The sequence below is a fragment of the Lygodium microphyllum genome, chromosome 21, assembly GCF_053477565.2.
Source record: "Lygodium microphyllum isolate KBCC chromosome 21, Lygodium_microphyllum_v1.1.10, whole genome shotgun sequence".
Taxonomy (NCBI): Eukaryota; Viridiplantae; Streptophyta; class Polypodiopsida; order Schizaeales; family Lygodiaceae; genus Lygodium; species Lygodium microphyllum.
Genome location: NC_141155.1, coordinates 84567537 through 84587049, shown reverse-complemented (window position 1 = coordinate 84587049; position 19513 = coordinate 84567537). Strand labels below are relative to the sequence as shown.

Here is a 19513-nt window from a genome sequence, read left to right as displayed (position 1 = left end):
TTGAAGAAGGCCCTGTATGGTCTCAAGCAGGCCCCGCGAGCTTGGAACGAGAAGATTGATTCGTTTCTCCAGACTCAGTTGGGATATCGGCGGTCCAAGGCCGATCCGCAGCTGTATGTTCACACTTCCGAGGATAGTTGTGTGCTGTTTGTATTATATGTTGATGATTTGATTGTCACAGGTGATGATGCACAGCAGGTCCAGGAGGCAAAGTCAGCTTTACATCGGACGTTCGAGATGACGGATTTGGGGCTACTCCATTTCTTTTTAGGACATGAGATTTTTCAGTCTCAGAGGGGGATCTTTCTCTCCCAACAGAGATATGTACAGGAGCTCTTGGTGTCTTTTGAGATGGAAGATTGTCGGGCCCTCTCTACTCCTATGGATCCGAACTGGAAGGCCACTTCCCACTCAGCTTCTCCTTTGGCGGATGCTTCCCGCTATCGACAGTTGATAGGGTCTTTGATTTGGCTTCTCAACACGAGGGTTGATCTATGTTTTGCTGTTGGGCTCTTGGCAGGGTTCATGAGTGAACCTAAGACGGTGCATTGGCAGGCTGCTCAGAGGATACTTCGGTATCTGAGGGGGACGTCTGATTTGGGGATTCATTACCCCGCAGGGACAGATGGGTCAGATCTTTTACTTGCAGGTTGGAGCGACTCGGATTGGGCCGGTGACGTGGACCACAGGCGGTCTACAACAGGTTACTGTTTTACTTTGGGTGCAGGTGTTATTTCTTGGAGTAGCAAGAAGCAGTCCACGGTAGCCCTTTCGTCTACTGAGGCGGAGTATCGGGCCGCGTCTTCCACCACATGCGAGGTTGTGTGGCTTCGGAGACTGTTGGAGGAGCTTGGGTGCCCCCAGACTCGTCCTACATTGCTGCGATGTGACAATGAGAGTTGCATTGCCTTGGCAAGGAACCCTGTTTTTCATGCCCGGACGAAGCACATTGAGATCCAGTACCACTTCATTCGAGAAAAGCTTTTGGATGAGACCATCACTGTGGAGTATTGCAAGACGGAGGATAATCTTGCGGATTTGTTTACGAAGGCGCTTCCGCAGGCTCTACTTCGGCAACATTCCAGATCCCTCAGGCTTCTGCCCTGTCCAGGCTCTGAGAGGGGGTGTCAGAGATCATAGCCTGTCCAGCTGCAGCAGTCGGACCAGCAGCACTGCTGGCACAGTCGGACTGTGCAGTCGGACTGCCACGTGGCAGTCCGACTGCACTTCCTGCAGCCACTTTTACCAGGCTGCGCCCCAATTTTGAGCCCCATTCCAGGCAGTTTTTTCGCCTATTTATTGCTGACGTTTTTCAGCAATCTGCCTATCATTCTCTGTCGCAGATTACAGACCGGTGCCGTGCAGATCTCTGTCTCTGTTCGCAGATTTCAGACAGCAGACAGTGCAGACTGCAGCAGACTTCGAGGTGGACAGCAGGTTGCATCGTCGAGGTGGAGACACGCAGTCCAGCGCACTGCGCCCATGTATATCTTTGTATTCAGCATTCTTTATACAGCAGATCTTCAGTGTACACTGTCTCTCTCTCTCCCTTCTCTCTCTGCGTTCTCTCTCTCTCAGTCCTACGCTTCCGCACCGCTGCACTCTGACACAAATACCTGCGTTTTTTGTGTTTTCTTCACTCCTAAAGGGCTGCCCAACAGTCACCTATTTGCAGCCACTTACAACGAGAGATCTTATTCAAACATTCTTGTGATTTCTTCTCCAACTAGCTGCCCAGCAGTCGCCTTGATAGCAGCTATCATGCTCCCTCTATTATTGCCCTTCATCTTCCAAACTCAAGGGTCTACTCTAACATTCCACTACCTAGAGGATTGCATTTCGCTCCCTCCATAGAGCAGCTTTTTCCCTCGTCATCAACACCTTTGCACGAAAAACTATGTTTCACTCCCTTCACAATGCAGACTTCTTCCAAGCGTTGTCACCTGATCATCCAAGACAATATAGTCATCATCAAGCTTTGCTCCATTGTATCAGCTTGCTTTATTCGACATGATTCAATGTTCATCATTTATCTTCTTCTTCTTTTCAAACTTTTGAGTTTTCTTCTCTCAATGTTTGCCATACACAGTGTTTCTCCCTACAATTTAACCCTACCGTCTCTCTCATATGGTAAGAATGCATACCGTACAATCACTTTTCTTTACCAACAGCACTCACCTATAGCTGAAATGTCTCAAAATCAGGTCATCTTGCAAAGATCAAGGGTTTCTTACTGTTCATTACCCCAAAAACAGCCCTAGAGCTAGCCGCCTAGCTTCCCTATGACTAAGCTGCTCTCTCTCTGTCCACAATTGAATTCTCCACCTTCAAATCCGCCCCAAACGGCCCAAGTTGAGCTCACATAGCCTTCGATGGCTCCCAAACTTACCTAACTGCCAAGTGTCAGACCTGCCCATGCAAACTCAACCTCTACACTTAATTTCCAGCCAAAAATAATTCACTTCAATGAAAAATTCATGGCCCCTATCCAAACTTTGGTGAGGGGCAACTCCAATTTTACATTTCTAACCTCTTTGAACCCAAAGTGTTGAAGCTTTCCACAAACCTTAGTCTAGGAAATTAAATAGTTTAAATCCCTGACCCCCATAACACCAACAATCATTTCCAAGGTCTATATAACACTAGGTACCCCACTCACACCTATCACCACAACTTTTGTCAATGTCCCCTACTACCTAAGCTAGGATTATCTATCGTCGTGACACACATTCAACTTAATCTCACATGTACAGCACACGTGTACAAATTAGGTATCCACAAATCATAAGTCAAAAACCTTACAATCAATCTCAATTGCATAGTAGCGATACAATTTACCAACTTGCCAAAAACCAAGTTCTCAACATACCAAGGTAAAGCAATACAAAAACTGAGCACAAACAATGCCTCAAACCAAGATGTATCTATGCATCACTTGCATCATATACATATCAAATAACTCATGCAAATGTACATCACCTACAAATCACATGTAGCCCATGCAAATGTACTTCTCTTGTATCCCATGCAAACGTACATCTCTTGCATCCCATCTATTTAATATATGCACACCATGAAAATGTATAAAGAGCCTAGATGCAAAACATGCCCATCTACATATCAAACCACAGTGATTAGTGCACTATGTAGTGATCCTCTCTATGCAAAAATACTTGTCACCACATAATATCCTACAGCAAACCAAGTACATCCAATATATCAAGCAATACTTTGGACCCTCTTGCTCTGATGATTTGTCAAGTCACTCTCATCCATCCATTTGTATCCCTAGGTAAAGTAATCATGCAATTTCTCCAAGTAGCCTATGAAAATTTTACCTCTAACCCTACTTTCCCAAAAACCTACACTAGGTTCGAGACTTTTTACACTTAGGATCGCCCCAATCCTCAAAGCTTTTAGATTGTTGTAGAAATGGTACAAATGCTACACTTCCAACTTGACTAGCATTAAACATTACATCTAGTTGACCAGCCCTAGGCTCATATGCATTAAACAGGCCAAGAGCACCACATGCATTGCCAAACATGCCCATCTACATATTTACATGGCGAAGGAGATATACTTGTCTCCAAATGAACATTTTTCTCAAAAGCCACTATAAGTTTAGTTTTGAGTTGAGTATTATATAGAATTATTATTTTTTGTATACAAATATATTTTTTGTTAAAGCACGTAGTAAACAGTGGATTATTCTAAATGGCAGCCTGTAGAGAGCCTTAGAGACACATTCTATACAATTTATGAAGAATTTGTAGACATTATCTATGTTGATCAAACCGCAAGTTTTTCTAGTGAATGTAGGATTTTTGTATTTTATGCACAATATATGGTTCCATCAAGATAAGGTATGTATGGGCATATTGAGGACTTACCATTGCCAAGCCTTGCATCATTGGATTGGGAGACTCCTAATGAAGTAATAGTAAACCATTCCACTGTGACCATATATGGAATTTTACAATCCAACAACATTCTAGCTAAGGAACAAACACATTCATGCCATGCATGCCAAAAGAACCAGTACAATGACCAAGCATAACTTGAAACACAGATTCACCACCAAAGAATCTTTGGATGTCCAACATGTTGAGGCATACCTTGTTATCCAAATGGCATAGTGTTGGCATTTCCAACATTCCCATGCAACTACTATGCTTGCCCCAAACCAAACATTCGTATTTGCTCATTCGTTCTTGCTATGAGCCTTTAGCTAAGCATTAGAATCCTCATTCCCTTACCAATTTTCAGTATCACAAGGCACACAAGTTCCAACCTCCTAAATCAGCATTTAGAGCATGCTAACCATGCTGAAAGCCCATTTTTACAAGATCAAGCTTTGCACTATTTCGATTGTCTTCTAATGAGGCGTCACCATAATGCAATTATTCACTATTTAAAGAAGATATGCTTGCTGAAATGACCATAACTAGAAACAATTTCAACAAATTGCTTGCATTTCCGCCTTGCAATTAGGTGCTAGCTACTCGAGAGGGTAGCTTAGTCATGGAGATGGAACCATGAAACCAGCCTTTCCTTTTTCACACTGGTGGAACCCTCGAGTAACACTAATTATAGCAAGCAATAAATTCATAAAATAATGTTAACTTCAAAATTCAACACTTTACTTCTTTGGGTTAAGTTCCCCTCAACAAATTAAGATAAGTCAACACCCAACTCGCCCCAAAAACATTAGCACCCCTTGCAATATTTCTCTTTTCCATTATGCAATTCTTCACTATTTGAAGAAGACAAGCTTTTGCTTTAATGACCACACCTAAGAACAATTTCAGCAAATTTTTTACACTTTTAGCTTGTAATCAAATGCCTGGAGTCTATCTACTCGAGAGAGCCAATGTATCCTAGTGACGGCACCATGAAACCAAGCTTCCTTTTCTCAAAAGGGTGGTTCTTAAGGAGAAACATTTCACATACAACATCATTTAGCTCCTTTAAACAGCCCTGAAACTCAAACTTTAATGCTAAAAAGAGTTTGTGTCCGACACAAGCAAACTCTCACAATTGGATTGGTTCCTCATCTATAAATAGATAGTGTGCCCAATCACTTAGCATCCCGATCACTGAGCTTCAACACCCCCACTCAAATATTCTCCTTCCAATGGAAACCAACTCTTTCACCAAAGGTTCCCACCTAACACCATCTACAACTTAAGCACACTCATCACCAACTATCACTGACTTTTTGGAGGACCACACATGCTTTGCCTTATGCCAATTTGCTGATGTCAACATCCACCCAACCCCTCCGTTTTATTGTCTCAAATGTCGCCAAAGTGATAGGCTACTTATCACGGGGATGTGAAATTTTGAGATGCTTCAATCTTGTTGGTAATATTTGATTTAAGTTACTAGTCAAATATGCAAGGTTGTTTAGCACATGTAATGCACATGGCACTTATTTCATGGTAACAAGCCAAGGATCCCGAGGATGAAGTGGGCATCAAAGACAAAAGTTATGGCAAGTTATGCCAACTAGGCTATGGTGGTCAATTGGTGTCAATTTTGACCCTAAGATAATTGTTTAGCAATAAGTATCAATGGTGACACTAGGCACTAGCAGTAATTAATTAATTAATGCCAATCTACCAGTTAATAGAGGTTGGGGACCACTCCAAGTTGCAAATGGCCTAGCCAATTTAATTATGGATGGACATATTTAATTTGGGCAAGGTCAAAAGGGCTGAAATTAATTTTTAAACTTATTTAATTTAAAAGTTAATTTAATGGCTGGATAATACTGAAAATTGAATTTAGAAGACTGCCACTTGGCAAAAATACCCATGCAAACTGAGAAACAATTTTACAGCTTGGTCTCAGCCATTCAAATCAAATTTCAATTGGCAAACGAGAGAGAAGGCTATTGGTCCATTTTTTGAGCAAAAAACAGCTGATTACAGCAAGTGCCAGCCATCTAGAGCCATCAACAAGCAGGCCACAACAGGAGAAGGCCCATCTAGGGCTGGCAACATCATTAGCTGGCTGGTGACAGCATTTTGGTGTTCCCAAGCTGCAAGCAAACTGCTTCTCTTGCTGGTTGAAATAGGCAATAGGATGATTGGAGGGTTTCTCCGCAAGAAATCTCTGAATTTTCTCGCATTCTCTCACCTCCTTCAATCAATTCTCAAAAGATCTCAGCTTATCTCAGCCATTTGGAGCAGATCTCAACCAGATTTGGTGAATAGTAGACGAGATTCTGCTATAAACCCTAAATTCTACAAAAATTAAGAGTTTAGCAACCACCTCGAGACCTATGCCATCAGTAGAAAGAATCGCATATTAAATTCAGCACCTGAAATTTGTAGAATTATCAAGGAATTTAAATGCCAGTCCATCCATTGTGAATTTGGGGCAGCATTTGGCCAGTTGGGGTCCAATTAGAGCAAGTCCCAAGTGAAAATCAAGGAGCAATTTGCCCAATTTGTTTGATGATTGCATCTACAGCAAGGGGCTTTTGGATCAACCAAGGAGATTGTGGAATCTCAGCTTGTACCCAATCCATTGGTCAATAAAGTTAGAGAAATACCAACAAGGGAGCCAATTTTGGGGCCAACAAGGTGTCTATTGTCCAAGATTATGAAAGTAAAGTGTGTATTTCAATTTATGTTTATTTATTGATTACTATGACTAAGTGCTTGATCAACAATTACCACCCTATCCGAGAAAAAGGCTAGTTTCACTGCACCGTAGATTTTGTACACCTCAAACAAACTCCTTGACTTTGTCAACCCCTTTTTCTCCCTTTTCCAACTACAGCCTTCAAACCCATTGATGGACATCTGCATTTTTGCAATGTAAAGTTGCACTTACCAATAATGCGAGATCCTCATACCACAAACTTCAACTTGCACCTTGCGAGTGTCAGAAGTGGTCTTTTTATTTCTTGAGATGAACATACTACCTTTGAAAGGTGCTATAGTAATGACAAGGGAAAAGGTGAGTCTTTGAAAAGTTGTACATGGTTCTCTCTCTCTCTCTCTCTCTCTCTCTCTCTCTCTCTCTCTCTCTCTCTCATCATAGGTAATTGTATTGATCACAAAATAAATACAAGACCACAAAACTACAAGATGCAAAATGGCTCTAGACCATCGGGCATATAGCCAAAACAACGGACTCAACACACCTGTCCAAGATATCACAATCAAAGTACAAAGGAAGTAGAGTGACTAGAGAGAGGCAAAAGAAACTGCAGTGTGCCAAGGGAGCAAATCCTATCTAGGGAGAATATATGGTAACTCAAATCAAGTCGAGCTGCCAATAAAGAAGTCCTTTTAAGCAGACTACATGACTCTGCCCTCCAAATCCTCATGGTCCATACCTAAACCCCCCCCCCCTCTCTCTCTCTCTCTCTCTCTCTCTCTATATATATATATATATATTCATCTCAAAAATAAAGACCAGCACTCGACCCTCGGAAATATTCTTCAAATTTCCCTTGCATATACAAGCTATATGTTACTCTCTCCAAGCAAACCTGCAAATTCAGGAAGACAAAACCCTTGATTGTGCGACTCTCAAAAGCAAACACTGATATGCACCTTTGTCAGAAATACTTCATACAACAAGCTGCACCTTTTGAACACAAGTGGCACACAGATATGATTGCTTGTGCAAGAAACCTCTCCAAACAATTCACCAAATGTTTGAGCAGCTAGGTTCTAGGTTGATCCTAAAAATATATCATGTTTTCAGGCATACGCATTTCAACGTGTATCCTCAAAATATATCATGTTTTCAGGCATAAGCATTTCAACATGTATCCTCAAGGCAGACAGCTCTTTCCTTTAGCGAGCAAGTATGGCCACTGAAGCTTTGGACCACTCATATTTTTCCAGCTCTATACGCAGAAAATTGATTCTCAAATATGAATAGTAATGTGCTGTAACGAAGACTGAAGTAAAAGCTGATATGCCTGAATTTGACCTGAATTCCTTCACATCTTTGTCGTAGCAGCACCTAAGCAATTTCCCAGGAATCCATTCAAGCTGCTGCTTGTCAAGATTGAAAGAGCCCTCATAACATTTTGCACAGTATGCTCTGTACACTTCACATAACCTCTGAAATGCTTCCTTTCGCACAAGTACCTGCACAAATCAATGTGCTTACATGGCAGAAAATAATGAAGCAGATAGTTCGAGTAAACTTGATCATAGTCATGCACACAAATATCTACCTTCTTGTCACGTAAACGCTCTGCCACATGAGTGAGGAGGGAACCTGGAATGCACTTAAAATTTTGTTTGGCAACATCACATATTGCCATCACAGTATGCAGACGTACAAGTTCCTCATTATCAAGTATCCTATCATCCAAACCAGCTGCCATCAAATCAATGCTTATTAGATCAAATTAATGTTTGCCAACATCAAACACTTGCTCGCGACTTACCAGCAAAATAGATAAGCCAAAAGAAAATAAATCTCACCTAATATTTCAATTGCTTCAGTTCCAGAGGGATTGGCTCGAACACAATTCTTTGCACATTCTACCATGGCCAGCCGCACTTCAACAGCTTTGTCTGTGAACCTCTTCAGGAACTCAGAAAATAGTTGCCGATATTCCTTAGCAACATGCTGCCCAGGAAGTGCAAAGAGCCTGCCGAGCAGCTTTACTGCCTTCAACCGTACATCAGTGTGATCGTTCTTCACAAAAGTAATCCATCATTAGACTAGAAACAGATAAAACCAAAGGTATGTTCAAGGCATACTGCAACAGCAATGAACCAAGGACACCAACACATACCTAAAACCACTGTAAACGGACTAAACAGACTAGCATGCATTTAACAAGCTAATGTTATGCACTTCAAACCTATAGCTTGGCCACTGGATAGATATACACAAATATACAAAAGGGTAAAGTGTGCAGCACTGATGACTGTGTGACGGCAAAAATTCAACATGCTAATCAGAGCCATTACTTATTCATATTCAAGAACCTCCAAAATATTGTCATAAGAGGCTCTCCAGTTAATCATATGCAAAGTTCTATACAACAGTATGCACCATAATATAGAGCATTTGCATGTGTATAATATGTCTTTGCATCAGAATGTAAAAACCCCTCCAAATGTCAATTTGATGGTAAATGAAATCACTACCACGAGTTCCTGGGTAAGGTTTGGGATGACTGCAAGGAGCATTTGAGGTGCCCATTGATAGATCTCGTGTATGATGTCATGATAATCTGCATGCAAATTTATTTCAGCTTCTTTGCCCTCCAGCATCACAGATGTCAGCAAACGTTGTATGTAAGGCTCCAACTTTTCTGCACATTGTTGAACAACACCAACCGCCAGCTTGTGTGCAGCAGAAGACACACCCTGTGGACAAAGTTTAAAAATACATCAATTGTGGAACTGTACATACGATAGTATGACCTGCAGGTCAATGTTGTCTAGTCAACTTTCAGACAAGCATTAGTTATTTTAACATCTAATTAAAGTGGTAAATCACTTAAACAAGGCACAGAAATTTTTCAGATGCACAAGAACCAAGGAGTTGAACGAATTGGTGAAGTTAAAAGGATTTGCTTATCCCAGGAGCAATACAATCAAGGATTAAAGCTGGCAATAGCACACAACCCAACAGCCTTCTACAGAAACTGTCAGAAAAGTTTTATTAAAGAAGAAGCCAACTCCTATAAAGCGACCAAACTTTTCTTCACAGTAAAGAGCTCTTCTCCTTCTCACAGCCCTTAAGCTTGTATCTTCACAATCTTCTCCTTGCCTCTTAGTGAGCTCCCCTCCACCCCCCAACCCAAAAAAAAAAAATTTAAAACAAAGAGACAGGAAGAGAGAATTGATAGCATGGTTGTTATGTCCCAATGGGGGGGGCACTCTAGTAGAGCCCCACTGTGAGGATATCTGCAAAACCTTATAGGACACCCAGTCTCATAGTGCATGCATATTGATCCTTGGAGACACCAGAGTCCAGACGTAAAGGATAGGTGTAATGTACCAATCGGGAGTAGTGTGGTAATACCAAGAACCTGAGATGGTATCAAAGGTAGCTGTGCACACATGTGTGTGTGACGATATCAGCATGCATATAAACACTGTTTTCTGGCATTACTTTGGATCCCATCTCAGCCTTTGTAAAGCCTTAGGCAAAGCATGACTCATGACCCCATATTTCCACCTATCTTTTTCAAGCAAGTGCACAACTCTTCTTACTATGCATCCAATCTTTTCTATCTTTTCCCCTGTTCCCCCCTTTCTTACTATCTATGAAGGTGTTTTCATAAACAACTACTGGAACCCAGTTGCTCAAAGGCTGACACCCCTACCTGCACCACTCCCTCTCAAATATTCCCAATTCCCACATGCCTGACTGTTTTACTTGTTTACATAATTGTCAGAGTGAGTTATTAATAAGCTTAGGGTAAACAAATGAGATCTTTTGGATTTGGACATCACTGTTTGATGTGCCTTTATCATAACAAATTCTTTGGGAACCTCAAATGGCTTCATCAGAGTTTTCACTTCAAGCCATCTGTCTTTGTTTAGAACTGTGTCCCCTGAAGTAGGATATGAAAGGCCAAAGTCATGTTAGTAGCCCCCTTTACTAGAGCCTCGAAAAAGGTTCAAAAACGTTTATTAGTGGTTTATGATAATGATTTATGGGAATTTCTGCCATTTGAAGATCATCGCACATGGCTTATCCACTCTCCATTCTGTCTTCTGCGCTACCAAATCAGTGTTGAATCAACTGACAAATCCGTTTTTGAGGCATCCACCACAAGATGGAAACATCAAAAAGCATTGACATGATTTTTCGCCATGCAAGCTGAGTAATTCCACCTCAAAGACCTATGAAAATGAAGCACCTAAACATCTCTGCTCACCTTGACAGCCCACATGTTTGCATAGAAAGCAGAAGAGTGGACACAGCCATAGCTTTACTGGCTTTCATATTTCTTCCCAAGCATCCACTTTACCAAACTTTGCATAAAATTTTCATCCAACTATTTCTTCATTGTTTTCAAACAAAAGCAAATCGTTCACCTTATTATGTTTCAGCAGGTTTTTCAATATCAAGTCCAACAGCTGAAGTGGAATATTCTCACTTTCTTGCAGCACAGCTGCCATGATTGTCTCCATTGCTGTCACCACTGATGGAGGGTGCCTGTCACTGCAAATTCATGCATCATCATGAGTTTCTACTGCCACAGGAAACCGTCAAGGCAACTAAAAGTTAGGGAAAATCCACAAGCCTCAAATGATTGATTCTCTAAGGGGAGCGACATATTGGTTTCTTAATATCCACTGTTTAGACACATCTTAGCAGATCTGGCTGATTTTAGCCACCTTAAAAGCCTCACAATAAGTTGTCAAACTTCATTCACAGTGCAAAATATCCTAGCAAGATAATTTGCTCATTTTGTTTGATCAACTGACTCATATGCCCACCACAGCATCAAAATGTAAAAACAAGCATATGTGAGGTAAACACCAAACATAAGCACAACAAAAAAATTAGAAATTGAAAGTAAACCTTATGAAGAAAACTCAAGTAACAGAAGACTTTACATGAAGAAGGAGAATCACCAAAATCGACCAACAAATCTCAAAATTTTTGGAAATATTTGTGAGCCCTTAAGTACAAGTAGTCCTAATTTTGTTTTGGGACGCATAGAGGTATGTACAAGGAGGCACATGGTCCACGACGAGTGTGTCTGCTTGTGGCTCATTTTAAGTACAGATATTCAGGTTCAATTTAATCCCCACAAACCTTTGTCGTTCTCCTTAATATGAACCTCTATGGCTGTGCTAACATTCTAATCTTAGTGGTGTTATGCCATCAGTTGAAACTTGAGTTGGATAAAAGCAAAATCTATTCAGAGGGGCATCTCAATAAAAAATGCTCAGCAAGAACTTATCATCAGACCTTAACCAAAGCACATGACCTTGGCTAATAGATCCTTAAGGTATATAACTACAAATTATATAGTTAAGATCAAAAAAGCACAACTTGTTAGATCATTGATGTGAAATGTTGTCCTCTGCAGGAGTTCTCACAGTAGTAACCACTCTTAGTGCAATGGACTCATTTGGTGCTGGATAGTTCATGAAGTAAGACTCACCCTCAAACTGATTAAAATGATCATCTTGATCAAAGTATATGTGACCTGCTCCAGTGTTAAGTCTTCTGCTGAAGTCATACATCTCCTTTAGATACCTCCAAGACCAAGTGTGTTGTGTGTTTGGTTTGCAAAGGCCATTATATTGAGGGTGAATGTACGGCTCGATCTCATGAGACAGTTTTGTGCCACATTCTGGGCACCCACATTTTTGCTACATCGGATTCCCTCTTCTCTTCTCTCTGTGTTTCTTTGCTTCCATTGATCACTCACACAAGTGGTTATTCCAAGTCATATTCTGAATTTTTTAGTGAAGCAAGGCTTCCTATTTCTCTCTTTCGCATATACATACATAAGATGTTTGACTATGAGAACCAATATATGGCGAAAATAGTGCTGCTAGCAGGAATATTGATGTCCATAGTCCTTTATGTCGATGGCATAGTCCTACTATGAGTACCAACTTGATGCTCTCTATACTTTCCACAGCAACCAAAATCTCATGATGAACCTTGGCAGAACCAAGGTAGTGGTGTTCAATACCTCCCAATTGTGGATTGGCTGATCTAGAGTACACACTACCCACAAAGTTGACCATGTGACTTTCAAAGTTTCAAGGTATGATTGGAAAGTATTTTTGTTGGCCTTGGATTCTCTATGCGAAGGGCAGCAAGAGCAATGTGGAGAGTGCTCATGCCTACTTTCCAATAATAAGGACAAAGCTACAGTTTTTTGACACATTAGTAACTCCTACAACACTACATGGAGCACATAATGGTGACCTAGAGCAAGAGGATGTTTATAATCAATGGATTATGGAAGCTGATAGAGAGACCCGTGATGATGGCAATCTCTCGCACAACATGAAGTACAGCATTCATATCACACAATTGTAAAGCAAAATTAAGTGCAGCACACATAACAAGCGCTCTCTACCAAATTGTATTTCTTGCATCGGCTATGGAGAATTTGTTACATCGTTGGGCATCCAAGATCCATCTTGATAATCTTGCCAATCTCTTGAGTGGCTCCAAAGGTATGCGATGCTGCATCAAGGGAGTACTAGAAGGGGGATAGCCTATCCATGCTAAAGCCATGTAACTCAAACCAAGCTGACATATGTGCATACCAACATGGGGTGTCACCCTCCTTCGCAAGCTACTAAGAGGAGTCAAGAGCCAGCCATGCATATCTATGGCTAGGTAGATCCCATAGTCTGTGTACATATATGACTGATCGTGTGAGGGCCTCCACTACAACTAGTGTAGCTGCTAGCTCAGCTTTGATGATCTCATGTGGTACCGAGGCCTTACATCTCATCATCTTGGAAATCATGGATGCAAGGGGTCCCTCCATCGACCTCCAACCATCATATGTGTGACTTGATCAGTTGCAATAATCCAAACTAGGTTCCCATACCTATACTCTGTAGAGTAAAATGTAGTCCTCTAGGCAATAGGGTATAGAAAGGAATGCCAAACGATGAACGAGGGACAGCCAACTGTAGAGAAAGCGAAATGTAGTCATTACGGGCTGTCCGAGATGAGGAAAGAGATCATCGACTGTAGACGCGTACTCCGGAAGGTGAAAATCAACAAGCCAACCTGCTAGATGGTCAAATGCAACCTAGAAGTATCAGGAATTGCAAAATGCAAAATGTGGAGAGTAGTCAATGCTCATCAGAGCTGATGTTGAAGCCGAGAAGGGTGAAGACTACAAAATGCAGCCCCAAAAAGGTGTCAAAGTGAAGCAATGTGAAAGCGAATGACCGTGACAAAGAGTGAACAGAGAGAGAGGGGAGAGAGAGAGAAAGAGACAGTGATACGCAGAAAATCTGCAATGAAGAATGCTGTATAAGGATGCAGAATTATACACAGATGCAGAAAAATATCTATGTATGTCTCCACCTTGAGGATCTCGATCTCCGTTAAGCCCCAAAAGCAATCTCCGCAATTGAAATTTGTCAAAGACAATGTTCAAGACTGCTGGAAACTCAGCCTATTTAAGGCTGAAAATAATGCCCAATAATAATCATGTCGACTGCATTAAATGCAGCCGACTACAATCAACGGATTGTCTGACTACTGCCACGTGGCACTGCTGACGTGGCCATCTAGGAAATGACTCTCATTGTCGCACTGCAAAATAGTAGGACAAGTCTAGGGGCAGCCAAGCTCCTCCAACAACCATTGAAGCCACACAGTCTCACATGTGGTAGAAGACACAGCCCGATACTCTGCCTCAATCGAAGATAGGGCTACCGTGGGCTGCTTCTTGCTACTCCAAGAGATAGCACCAACACCAAAGGTAAAACAAACCTATAGTAGACAGCCGTTGGTCCACGTCGCCAACCCAATCCGAATCACTCCAACCTGCAAGAACAAGATTAGAAGCACCTGTACCTGCTAGATAGAAAATCCCAAGGTCGGAGGTCCCCCTCAAAAACCAAAGTATCCTCTAAGCGGCCTGCCAATGCACCTGTTGAGATGCACTCATAAACCCAATCAAGAGACCTAGAGCAAAACATAGATCAACCCGTGTGTTGGGGAGCCAATCAATGATCCAATCAGCCGACGGTAGCAAGTAGCATCAGCCAAAGGAAAATCTACATGTGACGTGACCTTCCAGTTCGGATCCATAGGAGTAGAAATGAACCAACAATCCTCCATCTCAAAAGTCACCAAGAGCTCTTGTACATATCTCTACTGAGAGATGAAAATCCCCCTTTGAGACTGATAAATCTCATGGCCCAAAAAGAAATGGATAAGTCCTAAATCCGTCATCTCGAACTTCTAATGTAGGGCTGCCTTCGTCTCTTCAACTTGCTGGGCATGATCACCTGTAACAATCAAGTCGTCAACATACAAAACAAACAACACACGACCACCCTCGGAAGTGTGCAGATAAAGCTGCGGATCCGCCCTAGAGTGCCGATATCCCAACTTGGGCTAGAGAAACAAATCAATCTTCTCGATCCAAGCATGCGGAGCCTGCTTCAAGCCATACAAGGCCTTCTTCAACCTGTAAACCTTCACATCCGAGGAACCAAAGCCAGGAGGCTGCTCTACATAGATCTCCTCCTTCAAATCACCATTCAAAAAGGCCAACTTCACATCCAACTGAAAGACAAGCCATCTCCTACGATCAACCAAGGCAAGAACAACACGAATAGTCGCCATGCGAGCAATGGGGACAAAAGTATCATGGAAATCAACACGTGGGTGATGTGCAAAACCTTTAGCAACAAGTCGAGCCTTGCGCTTATCCAAAGAGCCATCACTATGGTACTTGGTCTTGAAGAGCCATTTGACACCAATCACCTTCTTATAAGAGGGACAAGGCACAAGGTACCAAGTGCCATTCCGCTCAATAGCCTCCAACTCGACTTCCATCGCTTTCCGCCAATGATCAGACTGTAAAGCCTCCTTCACTGATGTAGACTCTCTATCTTGCATAGCACGGGACATCGAACAATAGTTAGAGCAACCAAGCTCCATACTATGTGCCTGGTGCCGCTGTGACCTCTGTGATTGCCACTCCTCAAAGACCCCCTCGATCCCTAAATCTCGGAGCATGTCACGAGACCAACGAGGAGGAGGATGAATCTCACCTCAGCACTCTCCATCTGTTGAAGTTTCTGGAAGGTCCACCGTCAACGGAGGACCAATCGGTGAATCCGATGGCTGGAAAGTAGACTCCTCATCCGAAAAAGAGTCCTCAAGAGACACAGGCTCGAGAGGAACAGTCATTGGGGCCCATCTATCACCGGGATCTCCAAGTACAGGGTGATCCTCACCCCCCTCTAGGGCTGAAACCTCCACGAACTGAACATCATAGCTCGTGTAGACATCCCGCTTAACAGGATCATACAATCGATAGCCTTGAGATTGCGAGCTACAGCCCACAAACACCTGTCTTCTAGAAGCCGCTTCAAATTTGTCATGTTGTGTCTTTGGGATGTGAACATAGGCATCACACCCAAAAGCCCTGAAATAAGAAACATTGGATTTTGATCCAAAGTACGCCTCAAAAGGTGTCATACCAACAACAACGAAAGTAGGAGAACGATTAAGGATGTGAACTGAAGTAGCCACACCCTCAACCCACACACACTAAGGTGTCTGACGATGCTCCATCATGGTAAGGGCCATCTCGATCACACTACGATTCTTCCACTCCAAAATACCATTCTCCTGGGGGTGTTTGTATTGGCAAACTCCTAGTGTATGCCACGAACTGCACAAAACCGAATAAACTCATTAGAAACAAATTCTCCGCCATTATCCAATTATAAGGTCTTCAGCTTCCGCCCCAATCAGTTCTCCTCAAAGAGCAACCAATCCTTGAAGTTGAAGAAAGCCTTCGACTTCAGCTTCAAGAAATAGGCCCATGTCATCCTGTTGTAATCATCTACAATGAGCATGAAATACAAACTCCCTCAAAGGAATTCCATCCTCATTGGTCCACAAAGAAAGGTGGAAACAAGCTTCAAGAGTGTTGAAGACCGCCTCAAAGCCTTGCTAGGAAAAACATCACGAGTCTACTTCCCACGAATGCAGGAGACCCAAGGCTGCTAACTCACCACAATATCTGGCAAACCTCGAACAAACTAGTTTTTAGATACCTTCAAAAGGTATTCATAATTGAGGTGACCAAACTGAGAATGCCAAAGCTTAGACCGAGTTTGGGAGGTAAAAAGAAGAGAAGTCAAGGTAGAAGAAGACCGCAACTTGTAGACTCCATTCTCCTCATAACCTAAGGAAAGAACTGCCGCTCTCGATCCTCGATCAAGAATCCACATTAAATTCGACCAAGAGGTTGAGGGCACAAATCTTGTGCACCGAGAAAGATGATACCCCAAAGCCGACACATAAAGTACCTCAGAAGCATAAACTCCACCACGCCTATCTAGAATAAGATGCATGTTGCCCCATCCCTGAATAGGAATTGACAAACTATCGCCAATAAGAATCTAACCATGAGAAGGCCCTAAATAAGTAACACCTGCTGAAGAAGGGGTCATGTGCCCAACAATCCACTTCAAGTAAATGGGGCGGTCAACGCAACACCTGCTGAAGGGGTCATGTGCCCAACAATCCACTTCAAGTAAATGGGGCGGTCAATGCAACATCAAAAGCCGGTAAGGTCAAATCCTCAACCACCTCCAAATGGAGGAAAGCAGTTGATGAGGAAGCAACCACTGCTCTAAAATCCTTTGAAGATTTCTCCTTTTTCTCCTTCTTCTTCTTCTCCTTGTTGGGGCAATCCTTCTTCCAGTGACCTGTTTTGCCACTAATGTGACAAGTAGACTCCTTGTCTTTGCCCTTCTTAGATTTGTCTTCCTTCTTCTTCTTTTGAGAGGATTGACCAACCAAAGCTTCAGATTTCGAAGCATTGGTTTCTTTCAGTTGCTCCTCTTGGTCCAAGACCATAGGAACCAACTCTTCCCACCGAAGAGTCTCAAACCGCCTTGAAGTAATCAAGGCAGAATAAAAACCGTTGAAGCGAGGCGATAACTTCAAAAGTGATCACCTTCCCTGCATTTTAAACTTGCATCTATAGTTGCCTTAGCTTGTTGATATACTCCTGGGTCCTGCATGGACGATGACTTATTGACACTCATAGTCCTCATTTGCACTTCCAAAGAAATGCGCTTCATGATAGTCATCCAATCATACATCTGATCCAACTCCAACCATATCTCCTTAGCCACTGTCAAATGCTCTATATGAGAGATAACAACGATAGTACATGAGAGAAATAAAAACAAGTGAATGCAAGCATTGAGTTTATCCCAATGTGCCTGAGCCTTTGCTAACTCTGCCTTCTCACTGTAAGAGAGTCTAAACTCATCTCGCGAAGACGGACAATTGATAGCCTCCATAACAAGCTCCGCCAAATCATAGGACTCCAGTGTGGAAAGCATCCTAGCCTGCCAGATGCAGTAGTTCTCACCATCAAGCTTTTGATCTGAAGGAAGAGCCGGTAGAATGGGCACCTTCCGGTCCATGATCGCCTGAAACTCTATCTCGGCCTCAGAAGACATCTTCACTACAATGCCTACACCAAACACAAAAAACAGTCCCCCTCTGATTGTGTAAATACAGCCTGCTACAGCTGAGATTCGCTCGTCTCGTTCCTTCTTCACCCGCCGAAGGCAATGAAAAAGTAAAATCTGCACTTGAAGGCCAAAAAAGCAAACTTCTTCCCTCTCTAATAGCAAAAACAACAGCAAGTTCACCAAATCTTCTCTTTTTCCCGCACGCCCACGCTTGCCTCAACCTTGTTCTAATGCACAACCCACATGTTTGCACTTGAACACTAAAAACCCAGCCTTGTGTCGCGCTGAAAACTCTTCTTCAGATAGGTCCACCCTAGGTCAGTCCTTCAATGCTCTGATACAATGTTAGAGTGAAGCAATGCGGAAGCGAATGACCGTGACAAAGAGTGAACAAAGAGAGAGGAGAGAGAGAGCGAAAGAGACAATGAATCGCAGAAAATCTGCAGTGAAGAATGCTGTATAAGGATGCAAAATTATACACGAGTGCAGACAAAATATATGTGTATGTCTCCACCTCAAGGAACTCAATCTCCGTCAGCCTCGAGAGCAATCTCCGTAGTCACCCGGCTGAAATCTGTCAGGGACAATGTGTCAAGATTGCTGGAAACTCAGCCTATTTAAGGCTGAAAACAATGCCTAGTAATAATCAGGTTGGCTGCATTAATGCAGCCGACTGCAGTCGGCGGACTGTCCAACTGCTGCCACATGGCACTACTGATGTGGTCATCCAAGAAATGACTCTCAACAAGAGGATCCTAGGTGATGAAGGATGACACCCGGTAAGGAAAATGCCTCCAAACTGCAAAACACAGCCTAGAGGGCTATCACCGGGTGATGGGAAACCAACAATAGCAAGGGGGATAGGTCACCACACAACCTGGGGGTGTTGGGCAACTGATCGAAGAAGACTATAGCCAAAACGCAACCGGAAAGGAAGGAAACAAGGCACCTGACATTAAGGGACAACGAGGCCACAAACTCCAATGTCCTCCTTGCAAGGTGTGAGGAGCAATGGAGCAGCTAGAGAGGAGAAAGATGTGAAAGAGAATGACTAGGAGTGCCAAGATGAATGAATGTGGAAGGGGTCAAATGGATGGAGTCAATGTCATATTTATAGGCACACACTATCTCGAGTGGCACCCTAGTGAGTGGGCGCTTGGCCCTTTTTGGGGCTATCAGTGCAAAACCAAAAGGAAGGACGGGGAAGAAATGTTCTGAATGACTTGATTTCTCAACACCCCCTCTCATGCCCAAAAAGGAGTAAAAAAAAAAGGGGGGGGGGGGGGGGGGGGGGGTTTGGGTTGGAGAGAGAGAGAGGGAAGAGAAGAGAAGAG

At 42.7% G+C, this 19513-nt stretch overlaps 1 protein-coding gene across 5 annotated transcripts in view; it reads right to left on the bottom strand.

Moving 5' to 3' along the window:
• The window catches only part of LOC148018230 (sister chromatid cohesion protein PDS5 homolog A-like), a 203863-nt gene that overhangs the window by 171646 nt on the left and 12704 nt on the right, over nucleotides 1–19513 (bottom strand). For all 5 annotated transcript variants that reach the window (XR_015687776.1, XR_015687777.1, XM_087662284.1 and 2 more), the window contains exons 5-9: nucleotides 11043–11169; nucleotides 9138–9359; nucleotides 8463–8679; nucleotides 8210–8355; nucleotides 7960–8120 (exon numbers count right to left, since the gene is read on the bottom strand). Coding sequence is in view for 3 of the 5 variants with exons in the window: in XM_087662284.1 (XP_087518410.1) it covers nucleotides 7960–8120; nucleotides 8210–8355; nucleotides 8463–8679; nucleotides 9138–9359; nucleotides 11043–11169 (873 nt within the window). In the remaining 2 variants the exon portion in view is untranslated. The remainder of the gene's footprint in view (nucleotides 1–7959; nucleotides 8121–8209; nucleotides 8356–8462; nucleotides 8680–9137; nucleotides 9360–11042; nucleotides 11170–19513) is intronic.